Source organism: Rhyacophila brunnea, unplaced genomic scaffold, assembly GCF_057557595.1.
Source record: "Rhyacophila brunnea isolate RB1 unplaced genomic scaffold, BYU_Rbru_1.0 scaffold_22, whole genome shotgun sequence".
Taxonomy (NCBI): domain Eukaryota; kingdom Metazoa; phylum Arthropoda; class Insecta; order Trichoptera; family Rhyacophilidae; genus Rhyacophila; species Rhyacophila brunnea.
This window is the reverse complement of record NW_028232882.1, coordinates 5649080-5667427: the sequence shown is the minus strand read 5'-3', so window position 1 is coordinate 5667427 and position 18348 is coordinate 5649080. Positions and strand designations below refer to the sequence as shown.

Genomic DNA, 18348 nt, shown 5'->3' with positions numbered 1-18348 from the left:
ATAAGTAGTTACTGCGTACCCAAGGACACTGCGTGAATAGAATTATGATCGTAAGTAAATATTTTAAGCTAAAATATCGATCTGAAATGTTTTTCTAACCTCTCGTCATTAATCCTTCACCGCATCGTTGCTCCTTCGGTAGGCGACATGGTGACCAGGCGCCATGTGACCAGCGCGCCGGAGAGTCATCGTGACTGACAGTTGTCGCGGATGGAGACGCGGAAGAAGATACAGAAGAAGATGACGAAGAGCTGGGGCAGGTGCGGCGTTCGCGAAGGGCACTGCACGCTAGCCCTCCACCACTGGATGCCTCGATCACACGGCGGGAACGTTCTTGAAAACCACCCTCTGGAAAAACAATAATTATTTAATTATTAAAATATTTTTAAGTTCATTCAAATATTATATCTCACATGGTTTTTAATCAAATATATTTCAACACCTACTATATCATACTAAACTAGACATGAATGGAAATAATTTTTACGTTCTTAAGTTCTACAATTATTAACGTTTAATTAACCAATGATTAAGTTATACCCAATAACCGTAAATATAAAAATGCACCAAAGAATGGATACCTACTGTACTTTTATTGCAAGCTTTTAAACGTATTAGTAAAATTATATTGCATATTAAACTGTCTTGTCTACTTTCTCTACCAAATCGTTACGTCCGTATATTCTTTTGCGCATTTAATTCGACAGTGTGGCGTCCAATTGTCCCGGCGGCCAATTAGCGCGGTCATTTATCAGCAATAATTTTGCATGTGATAGTTTCATGCATTCGAGCAAAACTAAAATCTGGCAAAGGAAACTCGATTTTACAATATTTTTGTGTAAGGACTGTGCGGGGGATGAAAACATGTGTGCGTACACATTTTGGTCACTGCAGGTGGTATTGTCTTTAGGCTACAAAACAGAGCACTATTCGCTTATTTATCTCAGGTAACACTGACGCAATAGCAGCGCCGCGTCGAGGTCACTAAAGATCACCGCGCCATCTCCCCCTTACACATTATAATAATATTGTTAAGAAACATCTGTTTACTATGCAGTAGTAGTACATCAATCATTAATGTAACTCTACAGTTTCAGTGCAGTAAGTATTTAAAATTTAGCGCTTTTAGTACATCCAAAACTCCATACGTACCTCTCCCCCAGACTTAGGGAGGGATGAAGTTCTATACCAAAAAATAAATAATGACGACCTCCTTGTTACCTCACGCTTCTTAGTCTACCCAGAATATTAATAATTGAAACGTGCGTCATACAACTCTTTGCTGAAAGTTTGAACCAAATTGATATTCATAAGCCGCACTGTAGCATCAAAATAGGTGAGTGAATAATTAACCCGAAAACTTAATTCCAAATTCACCATAAGTTTTCGAACTAGTAGGGCCTGATGATTAGATATGCTGAATTTGCGATGAAAAGGGTGTGCAAGTAAGTGTGTTTACTTTAAATAACATTATAGAAAATGTTTTTGAAACTGTTCCATGTTCAATAAGTATTTAGCAATAACTTCTCATGTTTTCACAACACGTTGCCTGGTTACATTGTTTATACGTAATGACAATTTGATACGTTTACTGAATATTGTATTAATCAGTATTCAATGTATTTACTACGGGTTTTTACAAACACTTCAATTATTGAACATATATAATTTTGAAAAACACTTTCTGGGAGAGTATAATATTATAACAAATAGAACCGACGGGGAATCGAACCTTGTATCTCCCGAGTTTACGCCTCATCCGTCGCATTTATCCATTATGCTACGGCGTGACATACTAATAGCGACAAATTTTAACTATTGGTCAATTTTAATACCTACTCATCAGCGTTCTTCCAAATCACTTCAAATATTGACAAATTATTTTTATACTTGATCATTGATTACTCAGTAGGTAAAAAGGTTTTTTTTACTTTCTTTTATTGTATTAATTTGTTATATAAACAATAATTAACTGAATTCAGTGTGAATTTACCATTGGTAAATTTGCATAGTGCCTGAAGATGCCGAAAGGTGAAGCTCAGTTCGTTAAAAATAACTCAAATAAAATATTAAAAACCGGTCGAAAGTATTAATTTTCTATTTATTTCTTATTTATTGTATTTTTTAGTTTTTTGCTAAATTCGTCATAATAATTTTCTACACTACTAGATGAGACGAGTTTTGAAGGAGCATAAATACATTTAGTGACATAGGACAATAAAAAATATCAGACGGTTGTATTATTTGATAAAAGATTAGTGAAATGAATTTTTAAAACTCATTTCTTTTCATCTCTAATGGTGTTTTTAAACTTCGGTTGCGCGTGTATTTTATATACACGAATGAAATTAACGATAATAAGCCAAACTGCGCCAGTTTACCGCAGCCAGCAGGGCACGGAGTCCATTCAGACCAGTCTGAAGTCCTACAGTCTCGAGGGCAAATAACAGAGCAGGGTCGACGGATTTCTGGCTTCTTGAGAGGTGCGCATCTGAAAAATATAATTTTTATGAAGTAGACTTCTTACACATGTCTATGCAGTGGCGAGGGGTGGAGATAAGCTGTTAAGATCGGCCATAAATAGAACAGACTAAACTTTGTCAGTCATACGTATTTGTTTCCATATAACTAAGACTACAATAATTTAAAAATGGTGTCAGTTAGTTTTTAAGATTCAATTAAGCCCCGTGAAACCAAACCATAAACTATTATGTTTTGGTTTAAGTAGGGTTAAATTAATTTTTAAAAACTAACCAATATCAATAAACATCGTGAAAGGTAGTTTTAGTTCAATAAAAATAAATAGTATGACTAATAAAGTTTAATGTGCACTATTATTTATGTCGGATCTTAAGGCGAAGTCTTCACTGAGCCTTTTTTAAAGAGGCACCTAGCGGAAAAATATGAAGCTTATATAAAAAGAAGGATTTCAAGTTATACACGCTTATACTTTTTATAAAAATCGATGTTTTTTAAAATAGATAAATATAAAATATTAAAACTATGAACTAGTCAAAAATCTCTTAAGTGATACTTAGAAAACTTAATAAACTAAATTTTAATAATAAATATGACCATAAAATATATGTAATAATAGGGTGCGGTCCGATTCAACAAATTCACATTTTATTACATTTTTACAATTGTAAGTTTATCTTTGACTTAAAATAAAAAAAATTTTTTTAATGTTTTCAGATACATATTTATCCATCAATACAGTTGAAATTGTAAATTATCAAAAAAAATCTCAAATTGCAAGCTTCGTATTTTTCCGCCAGGTGCCTTTTTAAAAAAGGCTCAGTGAAGACTTCACCTTAACAGCCTATCTCCAACCTTCGCCACTGTGTCTATGTCAAATGAGTACGCTGCACCACGGACGAATGATTATATGTAAAATTTATAAGCATATTGATATGTAAAAAAATACCTATTCGTCTATCTATCACAAAAATCATTAATGTAGCCATGGGGATTAATGTAGCTATTGGAGAAAGAGTTTATAATATATTGTATAACTACTAAACAGATTTGGACAAGAGTTATCTAGTTTGATTTATTATTATCAACACAGCTCATTAGCTGGTTTAATCTTGTATTTTGTAGGTGAATAATTAATATACAAAAGTTTTATATAGCACAATACTTACAGCGTGTCTTCGACTTTTCTGTCGTTGTTCTGCATGCACCAAACTTCACGGGTCTGAATGAGTCCATCACCGCAATCGTTGACCTTCCGTTCTTCCATCAGACGTTGTTCTTCTACACTTATTCCAAGATCTTCTAAATCTGATCTGGCATATTCTTCGTCAGCAGGTGTTTTGTCGCTAGGATCCTCCTGAAAGTTTTTAGTCCACGAAAAGAATAAACATATTGGAAAATAATAACGAACGATTTAGCATAAAAAATTAAGTGAAGGATTAAACCAAAGTGATATTATATGCTTATACGGCTGAAATAAATTAAATCAAAACAATTATCCAGAAAATACAAGAGACGGCTGTACATTATTATTGTGATACCGAGGATTTCATACGTGGTTGAGACATGGATGCTGTGTTCCACGTCAGAAATTGATGGTGATTGAGCAAAATGTATTCAGAAATATCCCAAGTAAACCTTTTTAAAAAAAAAAGTAAAACCAAGTAAAAATCCCTTGTAAACATAGAGTATGGTGGCGCCAATTTAAAGGGCTGGATATTGTGATTTTAATATAAATCCAAATAGTTCGATAAATATGACATATTCATCCTTCTATGCCATCTCCGTTTTCGGATAACGGCAATAAATTCGACTATTTTTCTCAGTCTGTCTCTGATCTTAATAAATGGAGTGCTTCCTCTAATTTCTCTATTATCCGTATTATGTAGCCAAAGTATGCCAATTTCTGCTTTTAATTTCTCTGATTGATGATTGGACATATATGAAGGTTGACCAATACATACATTATAAAGATAAAGCCAGAGGAATGACAGCATGACAGAAAACCACAGTTTTTGTCATTGGACAAAATAAGAAAGACTCTCGCGTTCAACTGGCATTTCAGAAGGAATATATAGAAAAGGTGGTAAAGAAAAATGTATTAATAAATGTAAAATATACCTCAGGTTGACAAGACTGCCACGGCAAAGATAGCCAAGAATATCCATGGCAGCCATGAGAATTGCATGGCATTGTCTGGGTCAATGCTTCTACTCCTCCACAAGCTCGGCCTCCTGAAATAAATTAAATGAAATTGTTATTTGTGATGGCCGTCTAATATAATTTTAACATATTTCATAATAGAGATAAGCTTTCTTGGTTATTTAGATTTAACAAAAAAATAACGTAAGCAGACGCGTATTTCATTTACAACAAATTTTGCTTTTGTTTTCACGACTATCTACATTTATCCAGATATGTCCATAGCCCGACTTATCATAGGCGATATGATTACAAACACTACTTTTACATTTGTATTTGAACGGTTTTAGGGCAGATAAATTTTGAATTCATATTTATTTTTTTAATTATATTTTATGTACTTATCGAAAACTTATTTATTTTACAACGTTTTTCTTAGCTCGTATTCTTATTTGTCCGGTGGTTCTTTGTCAGGTACAAATCTTGCAATCGATTTTTAACTACTTTTCCGACTAGCTAGATGTTTGAAACTTTTAGAATATATCAGAACACGATGCCAATGCATTTTGTAAAATACTTTTAGCCATCTTTAAGCAGAATTGATTTCATTTTCAGTTAATTCTGTTTTGTATGAAAAGTTATTTCGGAAGAAATCCGTAAAAAGTAAAACTATTATTGTTTGCTAAGTGGGTCCTAGCAACTAAATTATTAATATTAAAAGATACGTGCGTTACTATGGAAATCAATATGACATTTCAGTATTATTTCTATCAAGTACATTTTTTTTGATCGTTTAAGCTAGTCAAGTCAAGTTTATATGATTCAACAGAAAGTTTAAAAACGTTGTATATAAAAAGTTTTTTTTATCTTGTAATTATTTTTATTTACGTCAGCCAAAAGGACCAATCACAGAGAATACGTATAATTATAATATAGTATAAAATAATATGTGATGGTCTCAATAACAGGCGTACAAAAAAAGCAATAAATAAAATTAGACCAAATATTAGATACAGCTGTAAAGAATATAATTGGAGAGTTATTGAAAATGGTTAACAAAGCAAGAAAAAACATAAAGAAAGTAAATATCTAGAGAAGACAGGCAATATAAGAAAAGAAACATACAATTTTAAAAACTACAATAAAAAAGCAGTCTTCAGATACAATTAGTCGTGAATTCTGGAGCAACTTAATTTGAAAGAGGCATGAAAACAAAACGGATACACTCGATTACTGTGAAGATTCAAGGTTCTTCAGAGTAGAGCCACCGGACAATTGTAACCTAGATTGGTTTTATATGTATGAATGTATGTTCCGACCATGTCTGATCCTAAGAATATCATATAGGCCTCCCCATAGTGGAGGTTTGAATGAACAGAATATTGTTTTTACGAGAAATAGATGTTAGCCACTTGCTCAACCTAATGGGTCCATACTCTGACTCAAACACAAATTGTAAAATAATATGTGTATTTGCCAGACCCAGGACTTCAACCTGGGGGACCCACGACGCTATAAGCCGACGCTTAAGCCGCTCGGTGATGAATGTATAGGAGTGAGAAAATGTGAGGACGAATATTTACTCTGGGTTATATTAGACAGTAATTGTAGGGGATCTGAATGGTTATTGATTAATTTGAAGATAAAAATAAGATTGGAAATAGTACGCTGTGATTCTAAAGAGTGGATTTTGAAATGTTCCGTTAGGGAAGAATATTGAGAAAATTAAAACAAAACTTAAAGAATATTATGACGTCTAAAAAAAAACAATCTACGTACAGACACATTGCCAGTTTAATTATTCCAGATTGTATTAAACTAAGTATCGACAATGACACAAAAAGAGAAAAAGAATAAATACTACTTATTTATAGACGGACAACATTAATGGTACTGGTATGTTATTCTCACCTTCTCGTGGTGGTGCAATAATGGTTCGATTCCTGGAGCGATATGCTTGCTTATATTTTGTGGAGCAGGATGCAGAGCAAGCTGACCATGGTGACCAAGCAGATACAACACAATCATCAGGGCATGGCACTAGACAGGTTTCCTTTCTTGCTGGAGGAGGTGGCGCGCTCCACAACAAGCACATCTCTTTGTCGAGAGGAGCCTGTTATTGTAGATGATAGACATAAATAATTTTACAGAATAGTGTATAAGATTTTGAATATCTCATTGAAAATAAACCGGTGTTACGCAAGAAAGATGTATGGGGTTTATAAACAATAAGTAATATAAATAGTATGCAAAATGAGATAAATAAATAAAACCGAAAAAAATTAAAACTACCCTTTTTACTGTTAAGGCCGGTTCGGATTAGTTTATTAGTTTAGTCGAGTGGCGAATGATTTAGTTACCACGAAATGATTTAGTAACTGAAAAGTGTCCAAACACAGTACATTAGTGAGTGACGTGTCAAAATGCATAGAGCACAACTTAGAAAAGCAAACATACGTAAGTTAATAATTTCATTTGTAATGGCTATATCAGAAGAATTGGAGGAAGAAAATATTTTTCGACAACCAATTAACTTGACTAAAGATAACGTATGCAGGCTTGTATTGTGGATTGTTTGGTATTTAGTGAGAGGTGGTGAGGGCCGCTACTCGACCGACAAATTAGAACAAAATTGATTGACTCGACTAAATTACTCGACTAAATTTGTCTGTTCATAGACGTTTAGTTACTAAATTACTCGCCACTCGACTGAACTACTCAACTAATCTGAACCGACCTTAAGTGTATTGAGATTCTTTTGAGCTTTCCTAATAAATATATGTGATAAGCAGCTAAACTGCCAAACGAGAGCCTTTATTAGAATCAGACATAAAAGGTTTCTTCTCCCTTTCAAAATATCAACCAAAATATAGTACATGTTTATAAATAAACAACCAATGTAGGTTTTGGTAGAAGACTGCGATCAAAAGGACTCTTTTTTAAAATAAAGGATGATTGGATACCGTAGCGATAAGGTATGAGGCTTTTGTTATCGCCTAAAGATAGCAGTCACCGAAGCGTGCGAATCTATCATTGTGATCGTGCATCAACCCATTAAATTAAGATTGCCTTGGGTTATTATTTTTTTTCAATCATGGCTGGGGAAGGAGACATGGTTTCGTGGCACATCAAATAAAATCCCCAAAAAAATATTAGACGTACCTACTTTAGAAATATGAATACAGAGATCTTATGTAGTATAAGTAATATTTATTAGTATTGTTTTATCAACATGTAATATAGATAATATTAGTGAGAATGATACAATTTAATTTAGTAAAATCCTGTTTCCAAATTGGTTAAACAAATACATACTGACGATTGAAATGGTAACAAAAATTTAATGGCTGTAGTTAGTAGCAGCTAATTGAAGATATTGAGTCCATATCAAAGATGAGGCGTTGTGCACAAGATCGTTTTTTAAATTCATTATTTTTTTCCACTATTGACGACACACTGATTATTGTACATTTGATAATCAAGTGATGCAAAATACTTTTTAAAATATGCTTAGAGTTTTTCTACTGTCTTCTGCTGCACTTCTGATGATATTTTCGTGGTACACCTAGAACCTCTCGTGGCACACAGTTTGGCGTACACTACTCTAGAGCCTCGCGGTGCATACTTCGAATAATATTTGTCTAAAGCAAGATCCATATTATTCAAATATTTATTGTAAGTAAACGTATTACTACTACATCACCATGTTCAATCCTATGTGATAAAAGGATCATTTATGTGCCTCCACAGAGTGGTGGTTGTATGTTTAATTATAAATTATTAGCAAGTTAAAGTAAGTTACACCATAAAAAATATTGGAGAAATCCACGACGTCGGTTAGTAATTGAAGTAATAGGTATCTACTTTGATTTAATAAACAAAAACAGATTGCCAAAGTAGCTTGATTTGGAAGAGCGCTGATGAGTAGGTATTAAAAAGGCCAATAGTTAAAGTTTGTCGCAATTAGTATGTCACCTTGTAGGATAGAGGCAATGCACGGATGGGGCGTAAACCCAGGAGATGCAGGGTTCGATTCCCTGCCAGGGTGTTTTACTTTTTTCAAAAAGATTTTTTCTATTGGTTATAATATATTATATTTTCTCAGAAGTGTTTTTCAAAATTATGTATGTTCAATGTTGTTATTTGTAATTAAGTATTTTTTATGATTTGTATTTATAATGTATTTGGTGCATTGGCCAATCGCTTTAATGCCATAATACTCTTTTCTAAATAAATAAATAATATTGTATTAATTGTATTTGTTGTCAGTGTAAATTTATGATTAGTGAATGGTCGCAAAAAAACACTCAAATGAAATAGCACAAAACTTAAAACAATTAGAATATATGTGTTGCTTTATTAATCAATAAATATTGGTGATATAATTTATTACCCCATGTAGATCAACGCAGGTGACTGCTCTCTGTCGTATTCCAGGGCCGCACGCAGCTTTATCGTGCAACGGCCTCCTGCACGCGCTCCAAGGCTCGGCGGCCCAGTGCGCGCACTCTGCACGACCGCACGCTTGGACCTCCGAGAGGGCCGGACATGCAGAGCCTCCCACTGATGATGCAGCAACGAGGACTCGTCGCGATCTTCTGCGATAACCTGGTGAATACTGGACGCTTAGTTGTGTAAATATTTAGCACTTTTGAAAGATGTATATATTATGAATTTTTCGAATTGAATCACAGCACTATGCCATCGATTAATATTTCGTTTTTTTTCGACCATGTCCGATCCTGATAGGATCATATCGATGGCTTAGAGCTAAAATATTGTATCTCCAGTTTTGGTCGAAAATGAGTTACGTACTGAAATGTACCAAATATAGCCTATATTTTTATGTGTTAAAATATTGCATCTTCTAAACCTATCATTTCAAAGATATATACCTATTTTTATATCACAAAATCTAATTTTCCAAGGTTTGCAAACTTTCAATTGCAGTTTTCTCAATATTATGATTTATGGAGATACAATATTTTAACTCTAAGCCATCGATATGGGCCTCCACATGGTGGAGGTTTGTATTGACAGATTTTGTTTTTTACGAGAAATGGATGTCAGCCACTTAGTCAACCTATTAGGTCCATACCCTGACACACAAAAATTGAAAAACAATATGTGTACTTGCCAGACCCAGGATTCGAACCTGGGACCGTGAAACTGGTATTTATACATAATATAAACGTTACGTGATTTTAAAATATATATAGGTATACCTACTTTTTTATTTTTAACAATAAAATGAGACAAATATGCAAATGACATCTGTTTTTAAATAAGTACCATTTATTTATTAGTATCTATCTATTTTTATGAAAATTCTATTTCAATATTTCTAATTATTATTTTTGGCAACTTGTAAAATATAGGAATAGGAATAATTAGGACTTTAGTATATTTTAAGAATTATTATTGAAAATATAATGGATACTGCCATCTGTAGATACTAATACCAATATAAATTATGTCTTCTTTACCCTGCTGTTAAATGCATCTAAAATTATCTATCCATTGAACGCAATGTCGGCAATGGCGTATTAGTAGTGTACGCAGCTAGTAATTCGTATTGACCGGATGAAACGTGCAACTGAGCATAAATCCACGGGTAGTCACTAGGGAATCCAATCCCGAGCCAAAATTCTGATCCCGCGATTGGCATTTTTTTCATTGTTTATATAAAAAAATTATATTTACAAATAAAATCGGTCAAAAATAAATGTAGTATAATATATACTATTTAAGACATTTATTGTTAATATTGTATACGTTCAATCTTGTAAATACACAAGTTTAACGGAGTAAATAATATTGTAATATAAATAATAATGTGAATTTAATAGGAGATTGCTGTTTCTGATAGTAAAGACTTAATGAATGGATTAGCGAGATTTAAAATAGTATTGCAAATAATCATGACGTACTTATGGCCTTTCCGCTTCATAAATCTAATTAGTCAGCCAAATCTAAAACTGCGTAAAACGTATGATATCATGGTGGAATAACTTTGTTAATAGTGCGAAGCATTGTTTTTTTCCAATCTTTCAATTTTTAATAATTTATGTGAAAAAATAAAATGAATCGGCAACCTACACATGGGTATAAATCAAACTTCATTCAAACTTAGTTTATTTCTAATGTAGTTATTTTTTATTAAAAGTATTTTTTTTTGTTATATTTTCGCTTTTATTTTATTTTCCATAAAAATGGATAAAAAATCAATCCCGAAATCCCGGGATTCATAGGTATCGAAAATAGCTCGGGATCCCGGGATCCCGGGATTGGAATCCCTACTAGTCACTATTACAGACTTCGGCTTTTACTTCGTCTACTACCAAATACGCATTATTACCGTGCTCGCTCTTAAGCGGAGTATTTAATGCTATAGACTAGATCCTATGCTCTATAATTTTACTAGACATGTGATTAAAAATGGACACTTCATTAATTACACCACTGTGGGGCCAAATTTTATCATGACAAATTCCACTTGTGAATCAATGATTCCGGAATATATATTTATTTAAATTAAAGCTGGTAAATAATGTCTAAAAGAAGTTTTCCGTAATATGTGGAGTGGTGTAGGTTACCATTGGTAGTGAGTTCTTCAACAGGTGTCATTGGGCATCCAGCAAGGGGCTCGCAAGGACCCCATTCGCTCCAATCTCCGACCACGCAATCACGAGGACACGGTACCTGAAATTTTGTTTTATTAGAAAAGATCAAAGTCTAATGAAAGTTATTTCATAATGAATTGATTAGTTTTATTATATAAAATTCTTTTGAACAATATACTACCAACTATTTTGACTACACATGTTTTTAAGTTTGTAGTCTATGACCAGTAGGTATATGTAATTGGGCTTCTAAGTCACGTATTTTTAAAAAAACGAACTGTCATGAAGTTTGTTATAATAGACTTGAAAGATGTGTAGTTTTTTCTGAGATGTCGCAAAGAATATAATAGATAACTGGATGACTTGACATCCCCTGGAGGCATCGCATGTCTCGCCGCGATACGCCGCGAGTGTATGTGGACAGCTCAATGACGTCACCTGTACCTCAACCGCGCGCGAAGATAACACTCGGCGAGTCGGGCGAGTACATATCGACGGCTCAATGAGGTCACAATATGCACCTGGAATGCGCGCGAGTTTTTACGCACGAGTCAAATCGCACCATCTGGACAAGCCAAGTACTGTAACTGAAGGCGATCTGGTACCATTAACAACAGTGGCGTCAAATATGTTGATCTTCATTGCAAGGAACCATCATGGTATCCACCGCTATTCCACTGTATTGACGAAATGCTTTTGAAAAAATATTATAATATTATCACGAAGTTCTCTGACGATATTTTGACAAATTGTATCTACCTCGCATCGCTGAACTGTTGCCGGATGAGGAAGATGGTCACAAGCCGACTGGCGACTGTTGGGAGATTCAGCGGAGATGGCTCCTCCGTGGAGACTGCTCACGCATGTTACTGATCTTCGCTGCAGGCCACCACCGCACGAGAAACTTTTCTCCAAGTGACTTGATGTATCTAAAAATATCCAATTTTCTTCACGTAACTAAAAATGTTTTAAAATCCCAAAAAAATATGTAAGTATGTAAGTCCAGGATTATCTGCGAGTGTTGAGTTATATGTTTTATTACATTTCAGAGTATCATATTTAACCATGTGCTGTCGTATTGGAAAGAGAAAGTCGTATAACATTGAGAGCAAACAATGATGCGTTGTTCGTGGAGCATTGAAAACAGAAATGTTCCAATTTTATTGGATTCAATAAAAACATTAATTTGATGTAATAACAACGCTGTCATTATTATCAAATATTCGATAGGTATAACTTGATGCTAACGAGCACATACCTGTTAACCTACTTTTGAATCATTCATAATTTTATAAATACATTGTATTTCTAATTTACTTTTACATATTTTATTTTGTCTTTTCATTGCATTCCAGTGGTTTTTATTAACGGCCACGTGCTCCGCGTAGGTCAAAATAAAGGTTTTATGGTATTTTCAAAGCATGATCCTGGACATTCCTTAAACGTTATAGATAATCTATTTATATAATTTTGAAGCCTTATTATCCTTTATATTTATTTTAAACATTTGATGACTGCATAAAGTATTTTTATTACATAAAATAGTATTCTTTTAAACATGTCGATCTAATGTTTTAGAATATAGCCATATTTCAGTACATAAATGTGCAGTGGTGTTAAGATTTTTTACATTTATTAATTTTTAAACGCATTTATAAAACCATCAGTATAATTTATATTGACATTATTATAGTGAAATATTTACGATAAAAAATTATATTGATAATCTCTGTGATCCCAAATTTGACAAGAATTAGGCATTTTATTATTCAAAAAAATGGGCAAGATTAACATATTTGAAGATAATTCTAAAGAAACTCATTATAAGCTATGTTTTTGACCATTGAAGTGTGATAAACATCCTACGAATAATGATTGCTTTATAATAATTATTGACCTAAGAATAAGGTAGTGTTTTTTTGAAATACGCCATTTCTTTTGGCATTCCCCAGTGGTTAAGCTACAACATACGGCCGTAGCCATAAATTGACAAACTATAATTGAAGTAGGGAGTAAAATGATGTTAACGCGCGTGTTTGAACATGTACCGTTAAAAAAAATTCGGTCATATTTCAGTACATCCATGTGCAGTGGTGTTAAGATTTTTTACATTTATTAATTTTTAAACGCATTTATAAAACCATTAGTAAAATTTGTGTAATAATAAGGCTTCAAAATTATTTAAATAGATTATCTACAACGTTTAAGAAATGTCCAGGGTTATGCTCTAAAAATACCATAAAACCTCAATTTTGACATACGCGGCGCACGTCCCCCCTTAAGTATTTTAAAGTGTTTTTTTAGTCATGAATGTGATCTCATTACCATACACTCATCGGTCAGATACAACATTGTACAGTGAACACATGGCTAACTACATATGTATAATTTTCTAGATACATTAGTGTCGGGATACGTTTTTTTATTAAGACCGGGTGTGATGCGGGACGGATATGCTTTTGTGGGACAATTAATTTTAATATACCTTCTTATTATTATAATTTTATAAACTTTTTTAAATGCTTAGGTATATTAAATGGTGGATATAGAGTTGAAAGAATGGAGAAGTTTGCCGAACTCAAAAGAATACATTTTAGATTATTTAATAACAATGTTCTTAATAGTCGGAAATTTAATTAAAAATTTTGATCATTCTAAAGTTTTTGGATTGGTACTTTACTTTTATTTGTACAGATTCTGAAATAAAATTTATTTAAGATTACAATTAAAATTGAATCAGATTAATTAACAGCGTTTTAGATATAGGTATTTTATAAAATCTCTGTTTAGAGTCTCCGTCACGTAACCTTGTCATTTGGAATAGATTTTTTTAAAATGAAAACGTGAATAAACCAATCGAGTGCCCGGCTTTTACTAATACATTTATAAGGTTGCGTGTACACACAAATCCTTGTCACTGTGTACAATGGCAAGGTTTCGTGGAGGATAGTCTACCATATAATATTGGATGGACAATATGATCCTCGGTGACTCTGCATGTAGACCATGGTGATGGCGCCCAGTGAACGGCCTTGGCACGGTCACTCGCTACCCGGAACGCCTCTGTTCGCTCCTCCAGTGGTCCGCACGATTTGCCATTACCTGCAACATAAAGTGTATAAATGTGACCACCTAATTGTTTTTGTAGTTGGGTACTTTAATTTGACCCTCGTGAAAAAAAGGTTGTTCATTTTTCGGCTGAAGTTATGTAGATGTTTGGCATTATTTACCTTGCGGTAGTGCGACGATGTTTCTGGTTCTGGTGTTGGCATGCGAGGCGCATGTGGCTCTCCATGGAGACCAGTCGCTGACTTGGCAGTGAGTCGTCACGATGCACACCCGCCGCGACCGTGCAACCGAGACGCCCATTGACACGCAGTACCTGCATACAAAACACAGTATTTAAGCAGATTATGTAGTAAAATATTTTGGGTCTAGGACGATTTGGTGCCGAGAAAACTGGACGCCACGCAATTCGAATTTTTTTTTTTAATATTTAATATTATTATTTATATTTAAATTATTATATTATAATTTAATAGTTGGTGGGAATTAAAATATGCACACGTAAATAATGATTTAATCATGCACATATTTAAGATCCAACGAAAAAAGAGTTTTTTATTTTATATAAAGCCTTAGTCATGGTAATTCTCAATCTACAATAAAAAAAACATTATTTTAAGAGTAAAATGAATTAAATCTACTAAGTAGTAGGTAGAAACTGATTAAAATTCCTCATCTACGTTTTGTATACGTGTCTACGACAGTGAGGCGTTCAATTGTCCTGGCGTCCAGTTGTCCCATTCCCAATATTTTGTATTTAAGAATGAATAAACATTTACACGCTCCTCTACCACTTGCCACGTCTCTACGCCTTTTATGAGTGCGTATAACATTGGGGAGTATCGAAAGTTAAATCACTTTCAAGATTTTGCTGAAGCCTAGTTCAGATCTCTTAATATTCAGATCTGTCCATAAACAAATGAATATTGTATATAAACCGTTTACTACAATGTTTCGATTTCGATTTTACGTCGCAGAATACCACTTGGAAAACGGCACTATAAAGCGTTACACTACCCTTAACCTTAGCGATAGGTAAAGCGTTTCGCCAAAGATCCTGGCTTGGGGGCCCGCTTTAGGATGTGGGAGCCATGGTCCTGACTAGGGAATCCAATCCCGAGCCAAATTTTTGTTCCCGGGATTACAATTTGACGATCCCGGGATTGGTCCCGGGATATGCATTTTTTCGATAGTTAATATTAAATTTTTATATATACAAAAAACGTTGATAAAATCGGTCAAAAATTAATAAATAAATAATTTATACTATTTAAGACATTTATTGTTAATATTGTGCATGTTCAATCTTAGAAATATATAGGTGTAAAGTAGTAAATAATATTGTAATATAAATATTAATGTGAGAGTAAAAAAGTTCTATTTATTTATGAAAAGATAACAAATACAAGATCAATTAAATATAGAAAATAACATATTGTGTTGACAATAAATACAAGCTAACATAAAGTGTTAGTTTTTCTGATGTTGTTACGATTGCGTAAAGCAGCAAAAAATGGTTATTTATTATCCGGTGATTCCTTCCCCCTGTGATCAGAATAGCATTTTCTGGTAGAAACTTCTAACTAAATGATTCTTGATTTATGTATTCTATTTCTCAAATTCATATCGCGAAAGTGCGAAATATTGTTTTTTTCCAATCTTTCTCATTTTCATTAATTTATGTGAAAAAATAAAATGAATTGGTAACACATGGGTAATAAATCAAACTTCATTCAAACTCAGTTTATTTCTAATGTAGTTATATGTTATTAAAACTATTTTTTCTGTTATATTTTCGTGTTTATTTTATTTTCCATAAAAATTGATAAAAAAATCAATCAACCGAAAGTTTCGGGATTATGTTTACCAATCATGGGATTCATATGTATCGAAAATAGTTCGGGATCCCGGGATTGGAACCCGTTCAGCGTTACGATTATTGGAATTGACTTCAATCGTATGGCATTTATTTCGTAGCATTGTTGCATAGAGACACTATATAATAATATGTTTATTCAACTTAATCTGAATTCAGATATCGATTACCTATAGGTATTCCATTTACGCGCGCGTGAATTTAAATAAATGTCGTTTTGTGATATCTTTAAATGGTGTTTGCTTTCAGTTATTTACTTTCTAGTATATAAAGAAACGTGAACGTATTGAACGTGAAAGTGTTACACAAAATAAATTGAATTGTAATTCTGGCAGCCGCGTTTACTGTTAAAGCTTATTTGGCTTTTCTTCTTATTTTGCAACTTTGTGCAGGCGCAAGTCGTAAATTCCACTTTAACAGTAATCCCGACTACTAGAATAGGGCCGATAGCCACATTTACGACCTAGTTAAGCTTAGTACAGACCTACATTTATATACATACAGCGCATACACATAAAATATATATAAAAAAATATTCAAAAGTTATGTAAAAAATAATTGTTTATACCAGCACTCGAAATGGAAAATTTTACGAACTGGAGCGTTCGATAATTTTACGAAAAAATTTATAAACATGTAAATACACAATTATCAAATTTAATGTTTATTTTATAAAAATAACTGTGTCACATTCTTTGATATATCGCATATCTACCTCAGGCGGGGAAGTTAATTTTACCACAAGATGGAGCAATAATTTTGTGAATTTTATGAATCGGAACGAAGCTCCGGTGCGCTCCGGTCCATTTCGAGCCTTGGTTTATAGACATTAGAAATATTTTTATGCATTGCTGCGGATGGAAAACATATCGCCACCTCAAAATTACAACTAGATTTCTTGATATCTTGATTTTCACTGTTTTTGAGATAGCTATTGAATAATATGATTCTACATTTCCTTCTCGAAGTCGTGGTGTTTTAATAGATTTTTTGTAATAAGCATATCTGAGGTGTTTTCAATTATTTATCTGTGTTAAATATGTAAGTAGGTACCTTTTTTTACCAAGTGGGACTTGAACCCATATCCATTGCATTCCGAGAAATATGCTTAATCGTATAATTTGTGCACCGATTGCTTGATACGTACATTGGCCAGAATGCGATGGATGTGTGTTGATGTTCCATTTGGTATAATATTTTTCAAACGATATGTTCGCGGGAAGGCGCATGTAGGTATGTACTATGTTAATAAGTAAAATAATGGAGTTCAAATTACTTGAGATCAAGTGGCGCTCCATACGCGTCCCTGCAGCGCACATCTCGAGTCTGCTCCCCAACCTGTGGCTCGAAGGTGAGAGCTCCTCCAGCGGAGTGGAGGCGCGAATAGCCCACTATCACGTTGGCTGTCGAGCTTGAGCCTCCATTAACCAGTTCACATTCTCCCCAAGGCCCCACGTATATCGCCAGCTCTTCAGATGGTTTGCCTGCGAAGAGAAATTATACATGTAAAAAGAAAACAGTAGAATTAGCATAATTATCTCGTGAGAAACACTCAACGAAAAATCATCTGGAGATTACGACATGGTCTTATTTATATAAGTAATTCTTTCTGAAATTTTAATAATAATCATCATCAGCCAGGATCATTTTTGAAAATTACATAATACATGAACTGACATGGAGTGCATAGGAATTGCAATACCGGTATTACAAAACCGGTATTCCAGTGTTTATCAATACCAGAATACCGGTTTTAAAAATCCAAAATACCGGAATTTTCGGTATTAAGTAACCACAGTGGTTTACGTTTTGAAAGTGAATTTAATATTATGTTTCATTACTTTGTACTATATATTATTGTCTATTAAATTGCCTATTAAGTTGTGTTGCTAAAATGAAAATATATTGACTGAATCCAACAGAGGTAAAATAACAAGAAAACAAAATCCATCAGATATACCTATTTATAAAATTGTCCGGATAAATTAACATAATATTATTTCGAAATAGAAAACATCCGTCACAAATTTTCAATTATTCTATGATACAATTATGTATTGATATGACTGTATTGTAAGCGTTGAAGGAGCTTTTCCTGCACCCGCACTTATTTGCACTTAATGAAGTAGCCTTTTAGAGGACTTTAGTTAAAGTTATCAATAT

The 18348-nt window shown here is 33.4% G+C and overlaps 1 protein-coding gene across 1 annotated transcript in view; it reads right to left on the bottom strand.

The window, feature by feature from the left end:
- Positions 1-18348, bottom strand: part of LOC147069965 (thrombospondin type-1 domain-containing protein 7B-like) — a 116430-nt gene that overhangs the window by 25664 nt on the left and 72418 nt on the right. The window contains exons 3-13 of the mRNA XM_085949891.1: positions 17462-17669; positions 14474-14625; positions 14199-14345; positions 12003-12172; positions 11217-11322; positions 9014-9228; positions 6532-6733; positions 4600-4712; positions 3648-3835; positions 2382-2491; positions 100-348 (exon numbers count right to left, since the gene is read on the bottom strand). Coding sequence (XP_085806017.1) covers positions 100-348; positions 2382-2491; positions 3648-3835; positions 4600-4712; positions 6532-6733; positions 9014-9228; positions 11217-11322; positions 12003-12172; positions 14199-14345; positions 14474-14625; positions 17462-17669 — 1860 coding nt within the window. The remainder of the gene's footprint in view (positions 1-99; positions 349-2381; positions 2492-3647; positions 3836-4599; positions 4713-6531; positions 6734-9013; positions 9229-11216; positions 11323-12002; positions 12173-14198; positions 14346-14473; positions 14626-17461; positions 17670-18348) is intronic.